Here is a 20,203-nt window from a genome sequence, read left to right as displayed (position 1 = left end):
AGCAAAAATCAATGGAAAGAGTACAAGTGGCTTTATATCAGAATTTATGAGAAACTATTAATTTTATCCACACAAATATCCCTTAACTTACCTGAAACAATACATTTGAAATCACAACTTGCCTTTCAGAATTTGACAGGCTCAACAATCACAAGCACTTACTTGGCATATAAAATTTGTATCACATTTCGCTCTTTGGAGACTGACAATGTAAATGTGTTCGGTATATGCATGAAGAAATCATTGATAGCTAGCATTCACTTTGTCCCAATGTTTCCAATTTCAAAAGCACATTTAGGCCACACTTAATGAGACTAAGCCCAACTGCACAAAGAAGGGCTTAATGGGGTGTGTGTCTGTGTGTGTGTGTGTGTGTGTGTGTGTGTGTGTGTTTAAGATGGCATTGTTAACTCACCTTTTATTTCTCATATGTGATCTGAGAAAGGAAACATCAGTGATAGAAAGGCATATAAACATCTGGACTTACACGTGTCAGGCTTGAGTTGACTGTTCGTGATCCCAAAATACTGAGGATTTTCAATGACAGGAATCTTTGTCATGCCAATGATTACCGCATCTGGGCCGCCCTCAGAAGAAGATGGAGTGTTGCTTCCATTGGAGATGTGATGGAGAGGACTTGCTGAATCGTCGTCATTACTGATAACTGAAGAAGGACCTAAAGTTAGAAACAAAGATTCCCCTGTAACTTGACATAATTCTCCCCTCCCTCTGCCATCTGTGCCTAAAATACAACATATTCTAAGAGCTGGTGGAGTTTCACACCAAGACTCACACAGGCCATGCTCTGCCACCTTACAGTCTATACCACACGGTAGCAAGTCCTTCAAAGGAGGTGCTTGGGTGCCTTGGATTAAACTGCTGGCCTCCGATGTATGTAGTCCAGGGGTGCAGAACCTCAGGCCCAGAGTCTCAATCTGGCCCACCTGGGCTCCCAATCCATCTCTCTGTGGTTGTCCAGATGGCCACATACCCTTTCCATGGCCCCACCCCTTTTCTCTTGATCACCAATTTCCCCAACTTTTATGCAGTTCCCCCCCCCCCCCATTCTAAAAGGTTGCAGATTCTCTCCTAAGGCTTAGTTACTGGTAGTTAAGAGCTTTGAGATAACTATGCTGGCATTTTGGCCCTGCCCCTTTGGCCTTCAGCCCCACCCACCACTAGAATGTGCCCCCGAGAGCTCCTTCATAATGGAACTTGGCCCATCGGCTGAAACACCCCTGATTTCATCAATCCATGCCATTTCTGGAACTTGACCTTTGGCCCACCTTAGACATTGCCACTTTTCTGGTGGCTTGCTCCTTCCTAAGCTTGTCGCTCTGTTCTTGTTACCATTTCAGAAGTAAATCCTGACACTTACTCTTCGAAACAATTGGTTAGAAACAGTGCAAACACCTAGACAGAAACTCTAGTCCTAAGCAGCTTTTCTTGAAAGATACTAGGACAACTTTCTATGTCATGGAAAATGGATGCAATGGAACGGAGGGAGAAAGGAAGCTCAAGTGCCACATGCTTCCAGTGCCCGGAATGGTAACGTAACTCCCTAAGATGAGAGATGTGAGAATTATATTTTGGAGGAGAACCTGCCTTATATCAAGTCAGACCATTGGTCATCTAGTTCGGTACTATCAGCACTGACTGGCTGTGGCTTTACAGGTTTTCAGTTAGTGGCCTTTCCCAGCCTTACCTGGAGATGCTGGGGATTAAACTTTCTGTGTCCTTCCACTGAGCAATGCCCCTCCCATGACGAAAGCCCTCTTCTCCCCATTCACATTGGTGGATGATATAGAGAAATTTGGGTGACAGGAAGCATGAGGCACTTCTTTATTTACTTTAAACGTTTCTATATCACCCTTCATCAGATCAGGATCCAGACTGGTGTACCACAAAGTAGATCATACATTCTTTCAAACCAGATACATTACAATGAAACACTAAGGGCAACATCCAAAGTTGGGGAGCAGATGTCTGCTTGGGAAACAGAACTTTCCTTTCCCTGATTGCCCCCGGCATTGCTCTTAAAGCTGCTCCAGAGAATCCCGCAGATTGGGGACCTGCACCAGGGGAGGGGGGATTTGTTTTGCTGATGGATGCTGCTGAGTAGGAGGACGGAACCCATTGGAGTCTTCCTGACATTAGAGGTCCATGATAAAAGACAGCAAATAAAATTGGCAAGGCAGCCTGAGGGATTATACAAATTAAAGTGCCTGAGTAAACCTTTTTAGAGAGGGCATTCCCAAGCTAAGATGGCATCCTTTCCTTTTCGGTTACAGAATATAAAGAAGTCACTCAGTGTAGGGTCTCCACGGAAGATCTAGTGCTTCTTATTTATTTATTTATTTATTTATTTATTTATTTTATTACATTTATATACCGCCGCCCAGCCGAAGCTCTCTGGGCGGTTTACAACAATTAAAAATAGTAAACATTAAAAGTATACAAAAATTTAAAAAATATATAAAAACAGTATAAAAACAACAGTATCCATTTAAAAACAACAATTCCGGGGTCCATTAAAAACAAACTTAACGTTATTAAATGCTGCTTAAAATGCCTGGGAGAAGAGAAAGGTCTTGACCTGGCGCCGAAAAGATAACAATGTTGGCGCCAGGCGAGCCTTATCGGGAAGATCATTCCACAGTCGGGGGGCCACCACTGAGAAGGCCCTCTCCCTTGTTGCCATCCTCCGAGCTTCCCTCAGAGTAGGCACTCGGAGGAGGACCTTAGATGTTGAGCGCAGTGTACGGGTAGGTTCATGTCGGGAGAGGTGTTCCATCAGGTATTGTGGTCCCAAGCCATGTAGGGCTTTATAGGTTAAAACCAGCACCTTGAATTGGGCTCGGAAACATATAGGCAGCCAATGCAAGCGGGCCAGAATCGGTGTTATATGCTCAAATCTTCCTGTTCCAGCTATCAATCTGGCCGCTGCATTTTGCACAAGCTGCAGTTTCCGGACCGTCTTCAAAGGCTGCCCCATGTAGAGGGCGTTGCAGTAATCTAATTTGGAAGTTACCAAAGTATGGACAACTGAAGCTAGGTTATCCCTGTCCAGATAGGGGCATAGCTGGGCCACCAAACGAAGTTGGTAGAAGGCACTCCGTGCCACCGAGGCCACCTGTGCCTCAAGTGACAAAGATGGTTCTAGAAGAACCCCCAAGCTACAAACCTGCTCCTTCAGGGGGAGTGCAACCCCATCCAGAACCAGTTGAACACCCCCCATCCGATCAGAGGAACCACCCACCAGCAGCATCTCAGTCTTGTCTGGATTGAGTTTCAGTTTATTAGCCCTCATCCAGTCCATTGTCGCGGCCAAGCACCGGTTCAGCACATCCACAGCCACACCTGATGAAGTTGAAAAGGAGCAGTAGAGCTGCGTGTCGTCAGCGTACTGATGACAACGCATTCCAAAACTCCGGATGACCGCACCCAACGGTTTCATGTACATGTTAAACAGCATGGGGGACAAGACCGACCCCTGTGGAACCCCATACCAAAGAGTCCACGGAGCCGAGCAATGTCCCCCAAGCACCACCTTCTGGAGCCGTCCTGCTAAGTAGGAGCGGAACCACTGCAATGCAGTGCCCCCCACTCCCAGCTCAGCCAGACGTTCCAGAAGGATACCATGGTCGATGGTATCGAAAGCCGCTGAGACATCAAGGAGAATCAACAGAGTCACACTCCCCCTGTGTTTCTCCCGACATAGGTCATTATACAGGGCGACCAAGGCTGTTTCCGTGCCAAAACCAGGCCTGAAACCTGACTGAAATGGATCCAGATAATCAGCCTCATCCAAAAGTGTCTGGAGCTGTCCCACCACCACCCGCTCAAGGACCTTGCCCAGGAATGGCACATTTGCTACCGCCCTGTAATTACTAAGATTTTCCGGGTCCAAGGAAGTTTTCTTCAGGAGTGGTCTCACTACCGCCTCTTTCAGACGGTCTGGGACCACTCCCTCTCGTAGAGAGGAATTAATCACCTCCTTGGCCCAGCCGAATGTTCCATCCCTACTAGCTTTTATTAGCCAAGAGGGGTAAGGATCCAGAGAAGAGGTGGTTGCGCAGACCTGTCCAAGCACCTTCTTGTTCCTCCCCCATGTACCTTAACATAGGAACAAACTTCCAAGCACTTGACATAGTAACATTCCAGCAGCAGTATTCCAAAAGTAACCTCCATTAAGCCCAAACTATAGTTTTCCTAGGATGACCATATTTTGGAAACCAAAAAGGAAGACACCCCAACGTGGCTGGCCCCTAAGGGGGTGTGCCCACCCCATCATGACCTTGGTCACATGTCTGATTCTACTGCTCACAAGTAAGACAGACCTGTTCTGCACGATATGTTAATGTCAAAATCAGTGAAATAAAGAACAAGTGAAACATTAAATGTACCTGAAATTAACTTCACCCACTGCTACTTTTGTGGCTTTTGCTGCACTTTGAAGCTTTTACTATGCTGTGGGTGTGGTACAGCCTCCCCTTCCTTCAAATATCTCTTGTTACTGCAAATTCTTCAGTAGATGGCCATAGTCTCACCTTTCCTAACATTTAACACTCTTTTCCCTTCGCCTTTCTCATAACCATTTTAAGTGGGGATCCATACTCACGGATTCAGCACACTGCTACCACTGAACAAATTAGGCAGTTGACAAGTGCAGAAAAATCTAGTACAACCTAGTACTACAAACCCTTTATTCATTTTAATCATGAACATGTTTAAACATTCAAGGATTAATCAGAAAAAAAGAAAAGCTTCTGAATGATGAAAGGGCTTCTAACAAAGCTTTTCATGGAGTGTTTTGAGATTCTGTGCATAAAATGTATGCTGTTGCAAGATGACAGAAGGAATTAAGAATGATTGATACTGAACTTGTTGAATTTCAAGATTAGGGTGCGAGTAGGGTAGCAAACGGATATAAATTTAACTGGACAGAAATGCAGTTCTTTACATTTTAATATAAGTTTGGTGTGCAGGGCCAAGTCTATTTTACGATTATAGCTCAGGAAATCCCTTCAATATATAATTTCACAGAGGCACCTTCTGAGGGATTCTGCAGTCCCAGCGTTCTCTTTTTAATATGAAAAAATGGAACACTTCATCATTTGCTCACTCCTGTCATGTCCGCATTCGACAGAAATGCACATTAGGCACTGGGAGAACAGCGAGACGTCGAGTGAATAACTGCAACGCATGCTGCTGGCCTCGTTGCATGTGGATAATGACACCCACGCCTACACTTCAGTATAATGGAACAGTGTGTACCTGCCTTTGTAAAAAAGAAAGGAAGGAAGGAAGAAAAGAAAAAGGCCATATAGAGGTATTTTCTATTTCTCTTGTCCCTTTGGCTTGTTTCTTGTGCCACCCTATGATTGCAAACTATTCTAGGAAGTCATACTGTACAAACCAGCCATCCCCAAGTGGGTGTGCTCCAGATGTGTTTGACTATAACTCCCATCACCCAGCCTAGAGTGATGGCAGTTTTAGTCCAACACTCCTGGAGGGCCCTTGGTTGAGGAAGGCTGGTATAAAGCAAGGCGCTAAATTAAAGCCACTGACAATCTTGAATGGTAAGAACCGCAAATATACATGTCCTGTTCTCTTTTCTTCAGTTGACCTGAAAAACACCGTCCAGGTGAAACTGTACCCAGGTGTGCATGTGAGTCTGTTCCTTCTTGCGAGGAGACACTGGAAGAGGTATTTCTCCTTCTTGACCAGATGACTGGCAAAACTGCCCTAACACAGCACAAATTTTTGTAAGAGCAGAGGGGGCACCAGAATACAGGGAGTATGATGACGGAGATACCTGAACTAGTCATATGGCTGTGGAGAGCTCATTACAATGCCAAGAGGGCTTCAAAGGAGGGATCTAACACTACACCCATGTATGTATTGTATACCAGTTCAACTGTCATGACTTCTCTTAAAGAATCCTAGGAATTGTAGTTTTCCTGATGTCATATCAGAGTGACTAGATACGAAAGAGGGCAGGGCTCCTGCAGCTTTAACTGTTGTGATGAAGAGGGAGTTTCACCAGGTGCTGCATGCATACAAATGACACCTGCTGAAATTCCCCTTTCAATACAATGGTTAAAGATACAGGAACCCTGTCCTCCTTTCCATGTGGTCACCCTACTGTAACCACTCAGACTGATCTAATGCTATGTGGATACAAAGGGAATTCCTACAAATAAAAAAGGCTTTCCGATAGACATGACTGTCAGGTATAGTTTAACATATCCATCTCTACTGTGTTTGGCTATCCCTGGGGAAAGATCCCCACTGGGAAGCTATGCATTTAGCCTAGGACACAAGCTGTGGTTTGGGATCAAAACTATAATAAATAGGGCAGAATTCATAACAAAGGAGGACAATAACCATTGCACTTTAAGATTTTCAAAGAAGATAATAAAATATCACCAACTAAATTGTGACAATGAAGGAGCTTTGGTGAGCGTTTTCAGGTTTTGCAATGCCTATTTGTCTTTGATGCTGTGTTTGTTATGTAATTAACAGATGGCAAGTTTCTGTGTTTCAGGAGACAGCTAAATTTACACCTATTTAAATGCCGAGTTTGTCAATTCCCTTGATAAATGTGAGTAAACTGGGATTACAAACTGTTTTAATGCATGCTTATCTGACAGACTAGCTATTAGACAAAAAGCCTTAATGCACTGCTGAAATTACACCACAGTCAAAGGCTAATGCTACAGAGCCAACACTTACTTGCTTCAACAACCAAATATATGTGTGAGGTTCCAAGAACGCAAAACAAAATTCTTAGAAGAGAATTTGGAAAGCTCACTCGGATCCAAAGAACCTTTTGCTGTCCCAGCATCTCCCCCATACACACGGCGTGAACTTGGAGGCAAAAGGTAATTTTTCTACCCAACTGCCTAAATGCTGCTGCATCTGGGCTTAAATGGGATCAGCTAATTACCTGTCAAAAGCAGCAGGAACCATTTGCTGACACCTATTATTGATTTGGTTTTCACAAATCCAGCTTTGGCTTACAACCCAAAGCTGGAAAAGTACATTTTTAAAAATTGGATAGAAGCACAGGTCACTAATAGTAACCGCATATGGCTTAAAAACAAATAGAGGAGCAAACATTTTCTGTAAGCCAAAACTACTCCTTGATGTACTCATATGATTTCATTTTAAGAACTTATTTTGAAAAGATGGAAGTTGAGGCCACATTAGAAACATCAACCTGCCTTGGAGAAAGAGAGAGAAGAAAATAGGGGGGGGGGAATATATATATATATATATATATATATATATATATATATATATATGTGTGTGTGTGTGTGTGTGTGTGTGTGTGTGTGTGTGTGTGTGTGTGTGTGTGTGTGTGTGTGTGTGTGTGTGTTCCTGGCCTGCATATTCTCATTCTCTCTTTCTCTGATCTGTACAGAGAATTTCTGAGCTGTGCACTTCTCTAAAGTATTCTTCATGCACATATCATTCCCAACATGGAGTCTAGTCAGAAGATTTACAGATAGCAATTATCTTTGTCAAAAATGCACAGATTGCATCTGGTCCTTGTGTGGGTGTGGAAGTGGTGTGGGCGGAATGGTCTTCTGGTGTGCACAGCATGGGGGCAGCAGAAACTGTCACATCATCTCCACCCCCACAGTAGCCTCACTCCTACACGTAAGGTACACTGGCTCACATACCCACATAGAACACTGCTACACCGGGGAGCCATCTGTAGCGTCATGCAATGGAAGTAGAGTATTTTACTTGCCCACTAAAACACGCCCAACAGTTACTCACTTATAATCACATGCAATAAATCTGAAATCGAAAAGCCAACATGGCTGAATTCAATCTCTGGCCTTAGTTGGACCAACCTTTTGTTCTGGGGCAGAGGAGGGGAGATCTCGCTTTGGGATTTACGCGAGATCTCTGCCCCGTTTACATGTAAGGCGTGACGACCTCAGGAAGAGAGGCGTCGCGCCCACCATTTTTTATTTTTTAAAAAGGACATAGCGCACGAAAGGTAAGTCTTTTTAAAATTTAATTTGGTTTTGCTGCTCCCCCCACCCTAACCCCAATGGGCGCAGCGCCCCGTGAAAGGCTCCCGGCTCTGTGAGAGTAATTGCGCAGAGCAGGGTCAAGCCGCGGAAATGGGCCAGACATTCCGCCGAGACTGCGGGAGGGCTTTATCTCGGGGCAAGGGAGGGATGATCCCACCCTGATCCCGGGATCCCCTGTACGATCCCAGGGTTTGCCCCAGGGATATAGCCTGGTCTAGCTAAGGCCTCTGTTGCTTTCACCACCCCGTGACCAAAGAATGCCGAAGGGACTTAATAAAACTAGGCTGTTAAGACTACATGTTTTTCTTAAATATTAAAGCAAGAGAAGATTTTATTCTGCCATATTTTAAGACTGGGTAACATGCTGTGCAATGCAAGCCTACACATGCCTACTGAAAAGTAAGACCTGTTGAATTCAAAGGGATTTACTTACAGGAACATGTGCACAGGTATTGTAGCCTTAGGAGTAAGCCCCACTGAAGATAGTGAGACCTACTTCCAAGTAAACATGCATACGGTTGTATTGTAACCTGCTGTTGTTTTGTTCTGCTGGCAACTTCCAATCTTTAATTGATACAAAGCTGATTTCTCATCTTGTTTTTCTTATTGACTTTCAAGGAAAATTAGCTCCTGCAAGGATCTCAGGATGAAAGTGTAAAACGTATCTTACCAAAAACTTGTAACTAGGGCTTTACTTAGCACAATTTGGCCAATATAACCTTAGCCCACTTTGGAAGTCTGGGCTCTTCTCTGTACATTCACTGTATATGTGTGTAGCCGCAGGATCTGCACCACCACCTGTGCACAGACAGGCACATCTACAATATGCATCCATCATACAAGCGTATAGACAGGGCTCCACATGATTAGGAATCCTGTTTTTGTATGTGTAGATCCCTGCTATCTTGTATATGCTTATGCAGGTAGATCAGCCTTTCCCAATCTGGTGCTTGCCAGAAGTTTTGGACTGCAAGTCCCATTGGTGCCCTAGCCAGCATGGCCAGGGATGATGGGAGTTGTAGTCAAAAACATCTGGAGAGTAACAGGGGTTGGGGGTGGCTGGTGTAGATATAGTTGCGCCTTTCCATACATAGGGGCTGAGCCCGCCACTGCCCATGCAGACATTGAATATTTGGGGAAGAGTCCTAATTTCAGAACATGGCTTTCATGGATGGGATCGTAACACTTGTGAGCAAGCTAGACAGGGCACATGCCAACAAGGAGGATGTAGTTGTTTATGTTTTAAAGCAGCCTTCCCTAACCTGGCACCCAATAGATGCCTTGGACTACAACTCCCATAATCCCCTATGGGAGTTGCAGTCCAACATATCTGGACGGTAGAGACTACATTTGAAACACTCTCTTTGGGCTGCATATTGTAACCACATTTCTCTCGAAAGCTAAACTTTTAGTTCGTTTTCCATGCCTATGGTAGACAAACCACAGGAGAAATCTTTCTCTTTCATGACCTGCTTGTAAATGATGGTGGTGGGCTTTCAGCAAGTGCTCCCTGGTGGGTCCCATCCTACATAGGGATGTCCATTGCCAGGAAATCTGGCCCTTTTGGTCTTGGCAGATTCTGCAGTGCCCCCAATTTGGCTTGAATTTGTGAGCCAAGCCACAGGTTTCTCCCTGAAATTTGGGAACTTTCTGGGGTTTTTTATTATTAATTTGTATTAAAATACATTTGTGCAAATGGCTTTTTATGTCAATTTAAAAAAATTGGAAATCCATGAACTGGCCTGACTCAATGCAGATCGGTTTGGGCCAGCTTGTGGGAAAGCAAGCCAAAGTCCAGGCGGCTGAGCTGATGAAAGCTCAGGGAATTTCATCCCCCAGATTCCTCTGACATCCCTACTCTTACAGTGCATTGCCTGGCAGTGGCAGCAGCATGGGAAGCCATCATTTTAAATTTAAATAATTTAAAAACAGAGGCCCTGATCCAAATCAAGCATGGAGGATAGGGAGGGCTTTTAAGCTCCAGATCAAGCCCTCTGAACCTACTCAAGAGTAAAAATGAGAAGAAGAGATAGCTGCCTGGCACAGATTTATAGTAATGTCTGTTTTGACCCTGAGAGACAGAATGCTAGACAAAATGGAGTTTGGCCTCATCCAACATAGCTGTTCTTGTGTGCAGATCTGCCTTTACTTTAAGCATAAACATTCTAAGTTTCAACTAAGGATATCTTGATCCAGATTTCATTAAAGACCATTAAGGAGAGTTTGCTCAGCTATGCAAACATATTTTTAAATATTTCCAATTGAAGACATACAGCTGTATCACCGTAACCGGTGGTGGTGGTGGTGGGGATCCTGATGTTTTGTAGTCAAATAAGGTAATGCATTTTCGCACAAACCCATTGGGTGCTGTTAACATTATTCTTTCTTGATGTTGGCCTCTGGGTCTCTTCTCACTGCACATCATTCTTAAGTTCCCCATAGTGTTCTGAGCTTTGGCAGCACCTCCAAGTTTTGCCTGCCATTGTAAGCACATTACATCCTCCCGTGTCAGCTTATGGGAAGAAGTCCAAGCTTCATATTGTAACACACAATAACTGGAGCATGCTGAGGTAAAAAAAATTACTAATGCCTCATACTGAGGCACCAAAAATACTGCTGACTATGGCCTCATTTGGGGTGGTAGATCTTAAGATCGGGTGTACGATCTATGGTCCTGGGGCATATAATGTATTTCCCTCAGCTAAACCTTGAATAAAAAATCCCAACCTGTGTGCACCTATATCTAACTAAACATGAGAAAGAGCTTGTTCGCCCCCCTTCAAAGGGCTGATAAGTCTTTAAATACGTGCGTTCTCCTCTCCATTTAAGCATTCTGGGCAGCCTGCCTATTTCAAGGATATCTGCAGGGCAGGAAGTGGAGGATTCCCTCTTGATTCTCGACCGGAGTGGTTGCCTGTGAATGAAGTTCAAGTTCAAGAACCAACCTGCAGGATTGTGCCCAACCTGAGCTGAATGGAATACAAGTTCACACGGAGCCAAGGTCATGGACCCCGTTGGAATGAAACACCTCTTTGTGCATCTTTTGTTTCACCCATCCAGCCACTGTCATGTTACACCTTTTTGTTTTGACAGGGAAATCCTTTTGTTGTTGTTGCTTAAGAGAATGGCAGCTAGTGACCTCACCTTTTGAATTCGATGAAGAGGAAATGCACTGGGCTGACATTTTAGTGTTCCCTGCATTGGATAAGGCTGCCAATAAGTAACAGCGAGGGCAAAGGAACAGTTGTGTTTAGTATCTGGGCACTAAATAAAGTCAAAGGGTCACTCATGCTTATTTAAACACACCTTTAACAACACCTTTAAGCAACAGGCCTTGTAGAAAAGTGCACCTTTTGTGTACTTCCATCCTATTGAGCAAAGCATGAAATGCTCCCCCCACACACACACTCAAATGAGTATTTCTAAAGTGTACATTTCTCCAACACATGCATTTCGTGAATGTGATTGCAAACCACGGAATATGTGAGCTTTGCCTGAAAAACGTGCTTCAGAGATGTGAATAGGGCAAGTTTTGATGATAAATGAACTGAACTGAAATTCTCGTGCACCCCCAATTACTCTCCTTGAGTTACAGATAGTATCTTGTCTACGAAGTAATGCAGTGCTGTCCCACAGGCCTTTGCTCCAGGCCTTTTTCTCCCAGGTGTGCTTCCGGAAAAAGGAGCTGCTGGAGGAAGAGTTCACATGAAGCAATGCAAAGAGAAAAAAAAAATACTGGGCATTTGGTTCTCTGTATTACAAAGGATGACAATTTCATGTCTATGCAATCCTTAACTGAAAATCCATCAAATCCAATTTTCATTCTTCGGAAATGAATGGAGAATCAAATCCTGAAAACAGCGTGGTTCATGCTGAGACAAAACTACCAGTGGGAATTTTGCCAGAGTAGGTATTAAAGACTTGTGTGACTTGGCCCACAGCACCAAAGAAATACGAGCTATTACCTCAATCCATCTATGTCTAAAATGCATTGCTCAAGCCCTAACGTTCTGCTAGAGCCTGGCTTTGCCAGAACCCTTGGCACAACCACGAGGGCTTAGCAGCTGTTACACATTTGTGAGGACTGCAGGACTGAGCTCTTTCGAACTCTTCTAATGAATAAATAACATTCCCTATGGTCAGCATGTCCATGACATGGCCTCCTCAGCACCCCCAAAAGTCAAAATGTGATATCAAAAAAGGGACGGATTTATAGTGCTACACAGCTTCCAAGACTGGATGGAAATTTGGGGAGACAGCACTTGTAGATCCCTGCCCGTTATTCTGCCTTATCTACTTCTACCGCTCTACATCTGCCTCCTCCAAACTTGCCAAGTGTAAGGTTCTGCAACTTGGGGATTGCAGAGAAAATCTGCTATGCCTCTTACCCAGTAGTTCGCTACAGTTAATTCAGAGGGTGATTCCAGACAAGGCTTAAATGGCACAATCACCCTGCCTCATTCACAGAATTTTATGGGTGGGTGTGTCCAGATGACACTGTATTCCACTAGTAGCTCTCCTGTGTTTTTCTGCTGCTGCTTCCATCTTTTTTTCTTACTGCAGAAAACCCTCTAAGGTGGGCAAGACTGAAGTTGCACAATACTTTCTAACTGGTATTCTAGGAGCCCTCTGCTGGGAAGAACCGAGTCAGGAACTGATCCTTCTCTGCAGAGTGGAGGAGGTAAGGAGAAGGTCTTCCAGGTCTGTGATGGGTCTACTTAGGTTCTAGGAACCCCCTCTGCTTTCCCCAGCCTCTCATTAGCTCTGCAGACATGCAACCCAGGGTGAACTCCTCCTGCTTTCAATTTTTTTTTTAATAACAATGGAATCTCAGCTGCATCTGGATTACTATTCAGGCAATGAACTTAAGATGCTGTATTGGTCAATCAAGCTTAGAGCTATCTAGGTTCTCTAGACACCGAGGTCCCAGAAATGGAATCTAGTCTATCATATATGCCATCCCATGCAGATGTTTTAAAGATTTAGGGGCAGGTCCTGTATGCTATTGCCCTTCTCAAAATCCATCCCAATTGTCCTTGAATCACATGAAGATGTTTACTGTTGAGAATGGGTACTCTGGGAATACAGCCTTGTTGCAGCTTCCATGGTCCTGGCTGCTCTTACAAATGCCACCACTGTGGGATTGAATCTGTGAAGCACCGATTCATACAACAACATGCTTCTTCACATGTTTCCTATAGGTAGGGCAAGCATAGGCAACTTGTGGCCCTCCAGATGATCTTTCTTACAACTTCCATCTGCCCTAGTTAGCATAGCCAATGATGGGACTTCTAGATTAAACATCTGGAGGGCCACAAGTTGCCCAACCTTGATCTAGAGGAACAATGAAGGAGACCATACAAAAGTAATTTGCCTGCAGGAACCAGCCCTTGAAATGTGTAAGATGCTTCCATTCTCTCATCTAGGACCCTACAAGTAGTCTCTAACCCAGTGGTGGGGAACTTGTGGCCCTTAAGATGTTGCTTGATTCCAACTCCCATCAGTCCAAGCCAACATGACCAGTAATTAGACAGATGGGAGCTGTAGACTAGAAAGACTTGGAGGGCCACAGGGTTCCTATTCCTTGCTTCTGTATTTATGCAGGCAGTTTCCCTTAATATAATGCACTTCTGCTCTATACTAGAATGACTAGATAAAAAAGAGGGCAGGGCTCCTGCAGCTTTAACTGTTATGATGAAAAGGGAACTTCGCCAGGTATTGACTGCATACAAATGACACCTACTGAAATTCTCTTTTCTATACAGCTGTTAAAGATACAGGAGCCCTGTCCTCCTTTCCATAGTGTCACCCTACCCATGATCAGTCTTCAGTCTGTAAGTTTCGCATGCTAGAGCTGACTGCTCCCTCACAGTTGCAGTTCAATTTGTTTTCCACTTAGGTGGCTGCTACTTGGGCCTATGGGAAACTTTTCACAACACTAATTTAATATGGCCAAGCAGGAGAGAGAGAGAAAGAGAGAGAGAAAAAGGAGATGAGTGAGTGTAGGAATGCCCATTTGTCCCTTTTCGCATCTTAGAAATGTCTGTGAGGCTTCTGACCTTCAAGACGAGTAGCCTAAGACTAGTAATCCATGAGGGCCCAGCCATCTGCAGTATTCAGATTTTTCTGGTTCAGAATAGGGGGAAATATTCATTCGGTTTACATTTTAATGTGAATTTACCTAATTTAATACTTTCAAACCTATAAGTCAGGGGGTGGGCAACATGCAGCCCATGCTGCCCTCCACTGCCCCTGAATTGTAATTTAAGAAACAAAACAAAATGACACCTAGAGTAGCCATTTTGAATTCCTTTGGGCCCTTTCAGTGCTCTGTAGCTCTATGGAGCCCCATATGGGTCACAATTATCTTGACAACATGCTGATTTTGCCCATTTCAACACTCTGTAGCTACTTTGGATGTCATGTTTCTATTCATGGATTTTTACATTTTTTGGAACTGTGGCCTGGGGGTAAAAAGGCCCCCTGGGCCTCCTGGAGTTACCCACCCCTGGTACATGTGAATATAATTCAGTTATCCTTCAGAATTCACACTTCTCCAAATTCTGTGATGGCCTTCTCCAATCAAAAAATATGTCCAGAAATAAGTATATTAGGAGAAAATCCATTCATAATCTCATTGTTAGGGAACATTGCTTGAAAAAATGGGTGTATTAGGAGAGATGTGCACAATAACATGTACGAATTTTCATGCAAACATTTAAAAGGAACTCTCAAACTGATGTGGAAATGAGACAAATTAAATTTGAGATTGGGAAAATGAGGAACCAAAAGAAACCCAAAGTGACAGATCCATCCATCCTTAGTTCAGAGCCTACATTTAATGATATCCATCACCATATGTTCTGCATACTACAAAATCTGGGACTTTTTCTGGCAAAAAAATAATTAATAATCTAAGGTCAGATTTTTGGTTACTTTGATGAAAATCTTTTGGCTCAGTGCTTTTCTTTAAGTCAATAAAAAGCAAGTGAAGTGGTAAATGGACTCCATCTGGGAACTCTCTTCTCCTTCTGCTGTTTACTATATATGACTGGCGCTCTGAAGGGCTTTATTTTGGCTTACGTCACACACACGCTTACTTAAATGAATGGGAGACTGAGCTAGAGTGGTGTGAGCAGGGAATTATATAGTAAGCTATTTGTGTGAAATGGTGGTACCTCATGTGACCATATTACAACCTGTTCTGACAACATGCTAAGCCAATGGTTAGTGGGGATGTTTAAATTGTGGTTATGCAGCTACCATGGTTAGGAATGGTTCTCACGACATGGTAAGCCATAATGTTTAACCACTGTGGCTTAGTGTGTCACTCAGTATCACAAAACTTCTGAAAAGAGGGTTTTGTAGTGGTATGGTTAAAACATCTGCAACTACAAGAGAAACTTGCTCGGGTGCCACTGATCCCAGAGGAAAGACAGAAAAACGGTCATCCCTCATCTGCAAAAGCCAAGACATGTTGATGTTTGCAAATTGTATACTGTTCATTGAATTATATTTAGTAAGAGATCAGGCTGGGGCTGAGGACACAACTAGAATAAAAACTGAATTCTAGCCAAGCGACTTAAAAGTGACTAGGTGGGAAATGAAGTCAAGGTTACAAAGTCATTAAAAAACAAATACTCCCCCAACCTAAATCAAATCAAACCAACGAACAACAACAAAACCTCCCCACATATCTTACTATATTAATTTCTCTCTGGGATTTTATTTATAATGTGTATTTTTCAGGCATTTTTAACAGCATTTTAACAGCATTTAACAACGTTAAGTTTGTTTTTAATGGACCCCACAATTGTTGTTTTAAATGGATACTGTTGTTTTTATACTGTTTTTATGTGTGTGTGTGGTTTTAAATTGTATACTTTTAATGTTTACTATTTTTAAATGTTGTAAACCGCCCAGAGAGCTTCGGCTGTGGGGCGGTATATAAATGTAATTAAATAAATAAATAAATAATTAAATAAATGTCCATTATAATGCTTCATCTTCTTGAAAAAGAGGGCTCTGGGGGGTAAATAGTCATTATGGACAGCTACACAGTATGCCTTCACTACCGAGAGTAAGAGTCAATTGATAGCATTCACCTAGTACAACAAAACTAAATGAAAATGGCAACACAGCTGCTATATGAGGAGTGCATTGAATGAATACTACTGTGGCCTTCAAGGATGCACCAGGTCAGCATTAGGGACCAACATGGCTGATCCACTGTCAAGAAAACCCTGGCTCAGCTGCTCCTCATCCTCCTTGCTGTTGCCTCCCTATGGTCCAAAGAAGGTAAGTGGTGACAGCAGCAAGGATGAGGATCGGCTGCCGCCACCCGCTTCCACACTAGCAGCCAGCAGCAGCAGCAGCATTGAAAAGGAGGAAGGTCTACGGAGTTCAAAGGGATCAGGGCATCAAGCACAAGAGCTCTCTAAATCTGGCACGTACCAGACTCAGCTCCCAGCTCACATCTGATTCTGATTCGCACAACAACAGTTTCACACTTCTAAAAAATTCTTCTGGCCTACCTGAAGATACATGGGGTGGCACTAGCTAGAAGGATTAGCCATTTACAAAAACAGAAAGTCAGCGTTGTAGGAATGTGTGTGTTGGGGGAGGTGATGCCAGGATCCAGAGCACTACGTGTGCAAATGGATTGCAGCTTCTATCTCATTCACCTCAATGGAGGACACAGTTCCATTGTATGAATATCATTTTTTGTGTGAAAATGCCTCTTCTATAGAATGGGGAGGCCATTGTGGATGAAGGTGCTCATATGTGCATCAAGGACAGTGTACACACAAGAGAATATTGAATTTGGATAAAGGAATGCAAAAATACTCCTCCTAAAGAGAAGATCTTTGCCCAGAATGGCAGAGAGGGACCAATCTGGAAACTGTGGAGTCCAAACTCTTTGGCTGAAGTGGTGACCAAAGACTTTACTGCTATCCCCAAAGTTGCAAGTGAATCCAGGAACATTCTGCCACTATGGAATTATCATAAACAAATTACATTAGGATAGGAAATACCTGAACTGTTTTAGTGCTGCGCCTGGGGAAAAATGGGGTATGGAAAATCTAGGATCCAACTGGGGAGGCATGTTCTGAGCTTATTCAATGATTCTTAAATTACGCTAATTTCTTTTGGATGGTGAGAAGTTCCATCAATGTGTTTTCTATAACAACACATTCCACATGAGAGCTGAAAAGCAATCTGTATACGTAAGATACCATGAAATTCTATCAGCTATCATGTCAGATGCAAGAAACAAACAGTTATTCCCAATGGCCATATTAGGCTGATTGTTAAGGTGCTCAGGGGTCTTACATTCTCCCAGAATGGAAATATGTGACTGCACATTTTGCAAACATAACTTAGAACATAAATTCTGCATCTGCCAAGTTATTAGAACTATAGCAATTCAGATCCATGGGAAAAACATGACATGGCTGTACAAATAGCAAGAAAGGGCAATGTTGAGACATAATTGCTTTAACACTCATAGATTGTTTTCCCCTTTCTGTCAGAAAACTCAGATAATAACATTGCCCATAATAATCCAATGACATTCAAATGATTTATCAAAAACGTTTTAGAGCTTTTCATTCCATTTTCTTCCTAAATTATAAAAGGAACACAGCACATTTTCACATGGTGCCTAAACAGAGTCTATTCTAGTTCTGTGAAAAGATTTTTGTTGTTTTTTTAATGTCCAAGAATCTGATGAATTAACTGTTATCTCAATGTTGCTTCCATAGTAAACTTTGCAGTCAGTGGGCCCACAGGGTGTGTGTGTGTGTGTGTGTGTGTGTGTGTGTGTGTGTGTGTGTGAAGGTAACTAGTGCAGCTGCAAACTTACGAAGTAGTGAGCTACATATTGTTATATAATTGTACAGAGGCTGTTCTAAAGGAATGCCCCAGGACGTCTTTGAATAAGGTGCCTCAACAGATAGATACTCAGAATAGTTTAGATGTCTGGGTTCATATTCCAACTCAGCCATAGGTAGGGATGTCTGGATTTTGTGAAATCTGTCCTGCGTGTGTTTTGTGGATTGTGCCGTGTCATTCTGGCATCTGTTCAAGATGGATCCGATTCCACATCCCCCACGTCATGCAGAAAAACACGCAAATAATTTCAGAAGAAAATTCACAACAATTTACCTAATTTATGTTAGTATGTAACATACTAAAGTCCCTCATTCCATTTGACTTTTCCCAGTGTACATTTTCCAGCACGGCATATGTCTCAGCAGAAACATGCATATTTTCCTGCGAATTAATTTACGTAAATTTCAGGAAAGTAAAAAAAAAAAAAACAATAAAAAAATCCAGAAGTACATGGACTCTTTGTGGCCTGGGGAGACAGATACACAGCATCTGAATTTGTTTTAGTCCATTTCGATATTCTCCAGCATTCCTAGCCGTAGGCTCTCCAGGGTTGATCAGTTCTCTTAGGCTTAGTCATCAGATGCAAGAGAATAAGGTGTTGGTAGAATAGCTTGTACCACTTTGGATTGCAAATAGGGGATTACATTTGTGAATGCTTCTCCATAAAGATCCATATTCAGTGGGGCTACTCTGCTGCTGCTGCTGCTGCTTCCAATGTGCTCACAGGACCCACCGCTTGCGCAATGGGGCTTTTGTGCTTCTAAAAATAACTCTCTTCTGGAAGCTCCCCTGACCTGCTGCGTTCCAGAAAATAGCATTTTTGCTAATTTGGGGTTATTTTTAGAACCGCAAAAGCCCTGTTGCGCAAGCGATGTGGTTCCTGAGAGTGCATGGGCACAAGAACTCCCTGCAAATAAAAAACATCTAGCACATCAAGGAGAAAGGTTCTTGCCTAGCTCTACTGTGCTAGTTTTTTTTAATTTGCAGGGAGATTTTCCATAGGAACCATAACAAACATGATCCCCATCTGTAGTCTCAAATATCATCCATTCTACCATGTCAGAACACTGCCATCTCAGGCCTAATCTATACCAAGCAGAATATTGCACTATGAAAGCAGTATACAAAAGGCAGGAGCCACACTACTGCTTTATAGGGGAATTGAAGTGCACTGACAACTGTTAGTGCCCATTGATGCATTCCACATACCTCTTTCATACTGCTATATCCTGCTTGGTGTGGCTCCTGCCTTTTATATACCGCTTTCATAGTGGAATATCCTGCCTGCTATAGATGAGCCCCTCAGTGAGATGTGTAGACCAGCTGGATTTCTCTTCTCACATACAAGTAGGCAGAATATCCATCCACCTTCCTATATTATACTGAGATTGCACAAATTAGTGAGGCTGATCCTTCTAGCCCACTGCACCCCTATACTATCCCCCAAAGCCCCCTGTTGAGTAGAAGAACCACAGGAGAGATCTTTCACATCACACTGGATAGTCAGAAAGGCTACAGCCAAGTGACTATCTTCAAGAGAGTGACTATCTTCAACCATCCCGGGCACCATTAGAATGGAACCATGGCCAGCTTGATGAGTCCTATATGTATTTCTGCTGGCATTTCCCCCAACCCAGTTGAACTTCTGTGCTAGAGTCGGACATGTGCACCCCTACCCTTGACAAAGAGATGCATCCTAAAGGGAATTCATTCTCAACTAATGATGCTGAACAGCAACACATCAACTGTCCTACAAAGCCTGCCTCTATAACCTGATTAACTGGAAATTGACAATTGCTTTTGTTCTACCAAAGCTGTTTTGTTTTAAGAAATTGGCAAACAAGCACAGCTTCATTCATTGTTTCTGTTTTCTTACCTGTAAAACATTTCTTGCCGGCTTATTTTGCCATTGTAGTATTTAAAACCAAAGTGACAGAAATGTTAGCTAATTGTTTCAATAATGGTGAAGTCATCTGGAAATGCTAATTACAAAAACAATTTACTCCCTCTTCTCTCTCTCCTATTCATGGATGTAGCACCCAATTCCTGCTTTCTCATCCCATCTCTATCTGCACTCCTTCCCATCATCCCTCCCATTTCTGAACCTGAGGCACACAGGGAATGGTGTGTGTGTGTGTGTGTGTGTGTGTGTGTGTGTGTGTGTGTGTGCAAATCAGAAAAGCCTGGAGAGTTTCAGCTTGGTATTTCAAAGGCTTTCCCCATCTTTACCAAATTGTTACATAAGAATGGGACAG

At 43.1% G+C, this 20,203-nt stretch overlaps 1 protein-coding gene across 3 annotated transcripts in view; it reads right to left on the bottom strand.

Moving 5' to 3' along the window:
• NTRK2 (neurotrophic receptor tyrosine kinase 2) overlaps positions 1-20,203 on the bottom strand; it is a 187,552-nt gene that overhangs the window by 55,306 nt on the left and 112,043 nt on the right. For 2 of the 3 annotated variants that reach the window (XM_063129407.1, XM_063129405.1), the window contains exon 12: positions 488-676. In XM_063129407.1, the coding sequence (XP_062985477.1) occupies positions 488-676 (189 nt within the window). The remainder of the gene's footprint in view (positions 1-487; positions 677-20,203) is intronic. The other variant, XM_063129406.1, reaches the window with a different exon arrangement.

Source organism: Elgaria multicarinata, chromosome 6, assembly GCF_023053635.1.
Source record: "Elgaria multicarinata webbii isolate HBS135686 ecotype San Diego chromosome 6, rElgMul1.1.pri, whole genome shotgun sequence".
In the NCBI taxonomy this organism is placed as follows: domain Eukaryota; kingdom Metazoa; phylum Chordata; class Lepidosauria; order Squamata; family Anguidae; genus Elgaria; species Elgaria multicarinata.
Note: the sequence above shows the minus strand (reverse complement) of the source record. Positions and strands in the feature narration are given on the sequence as shown.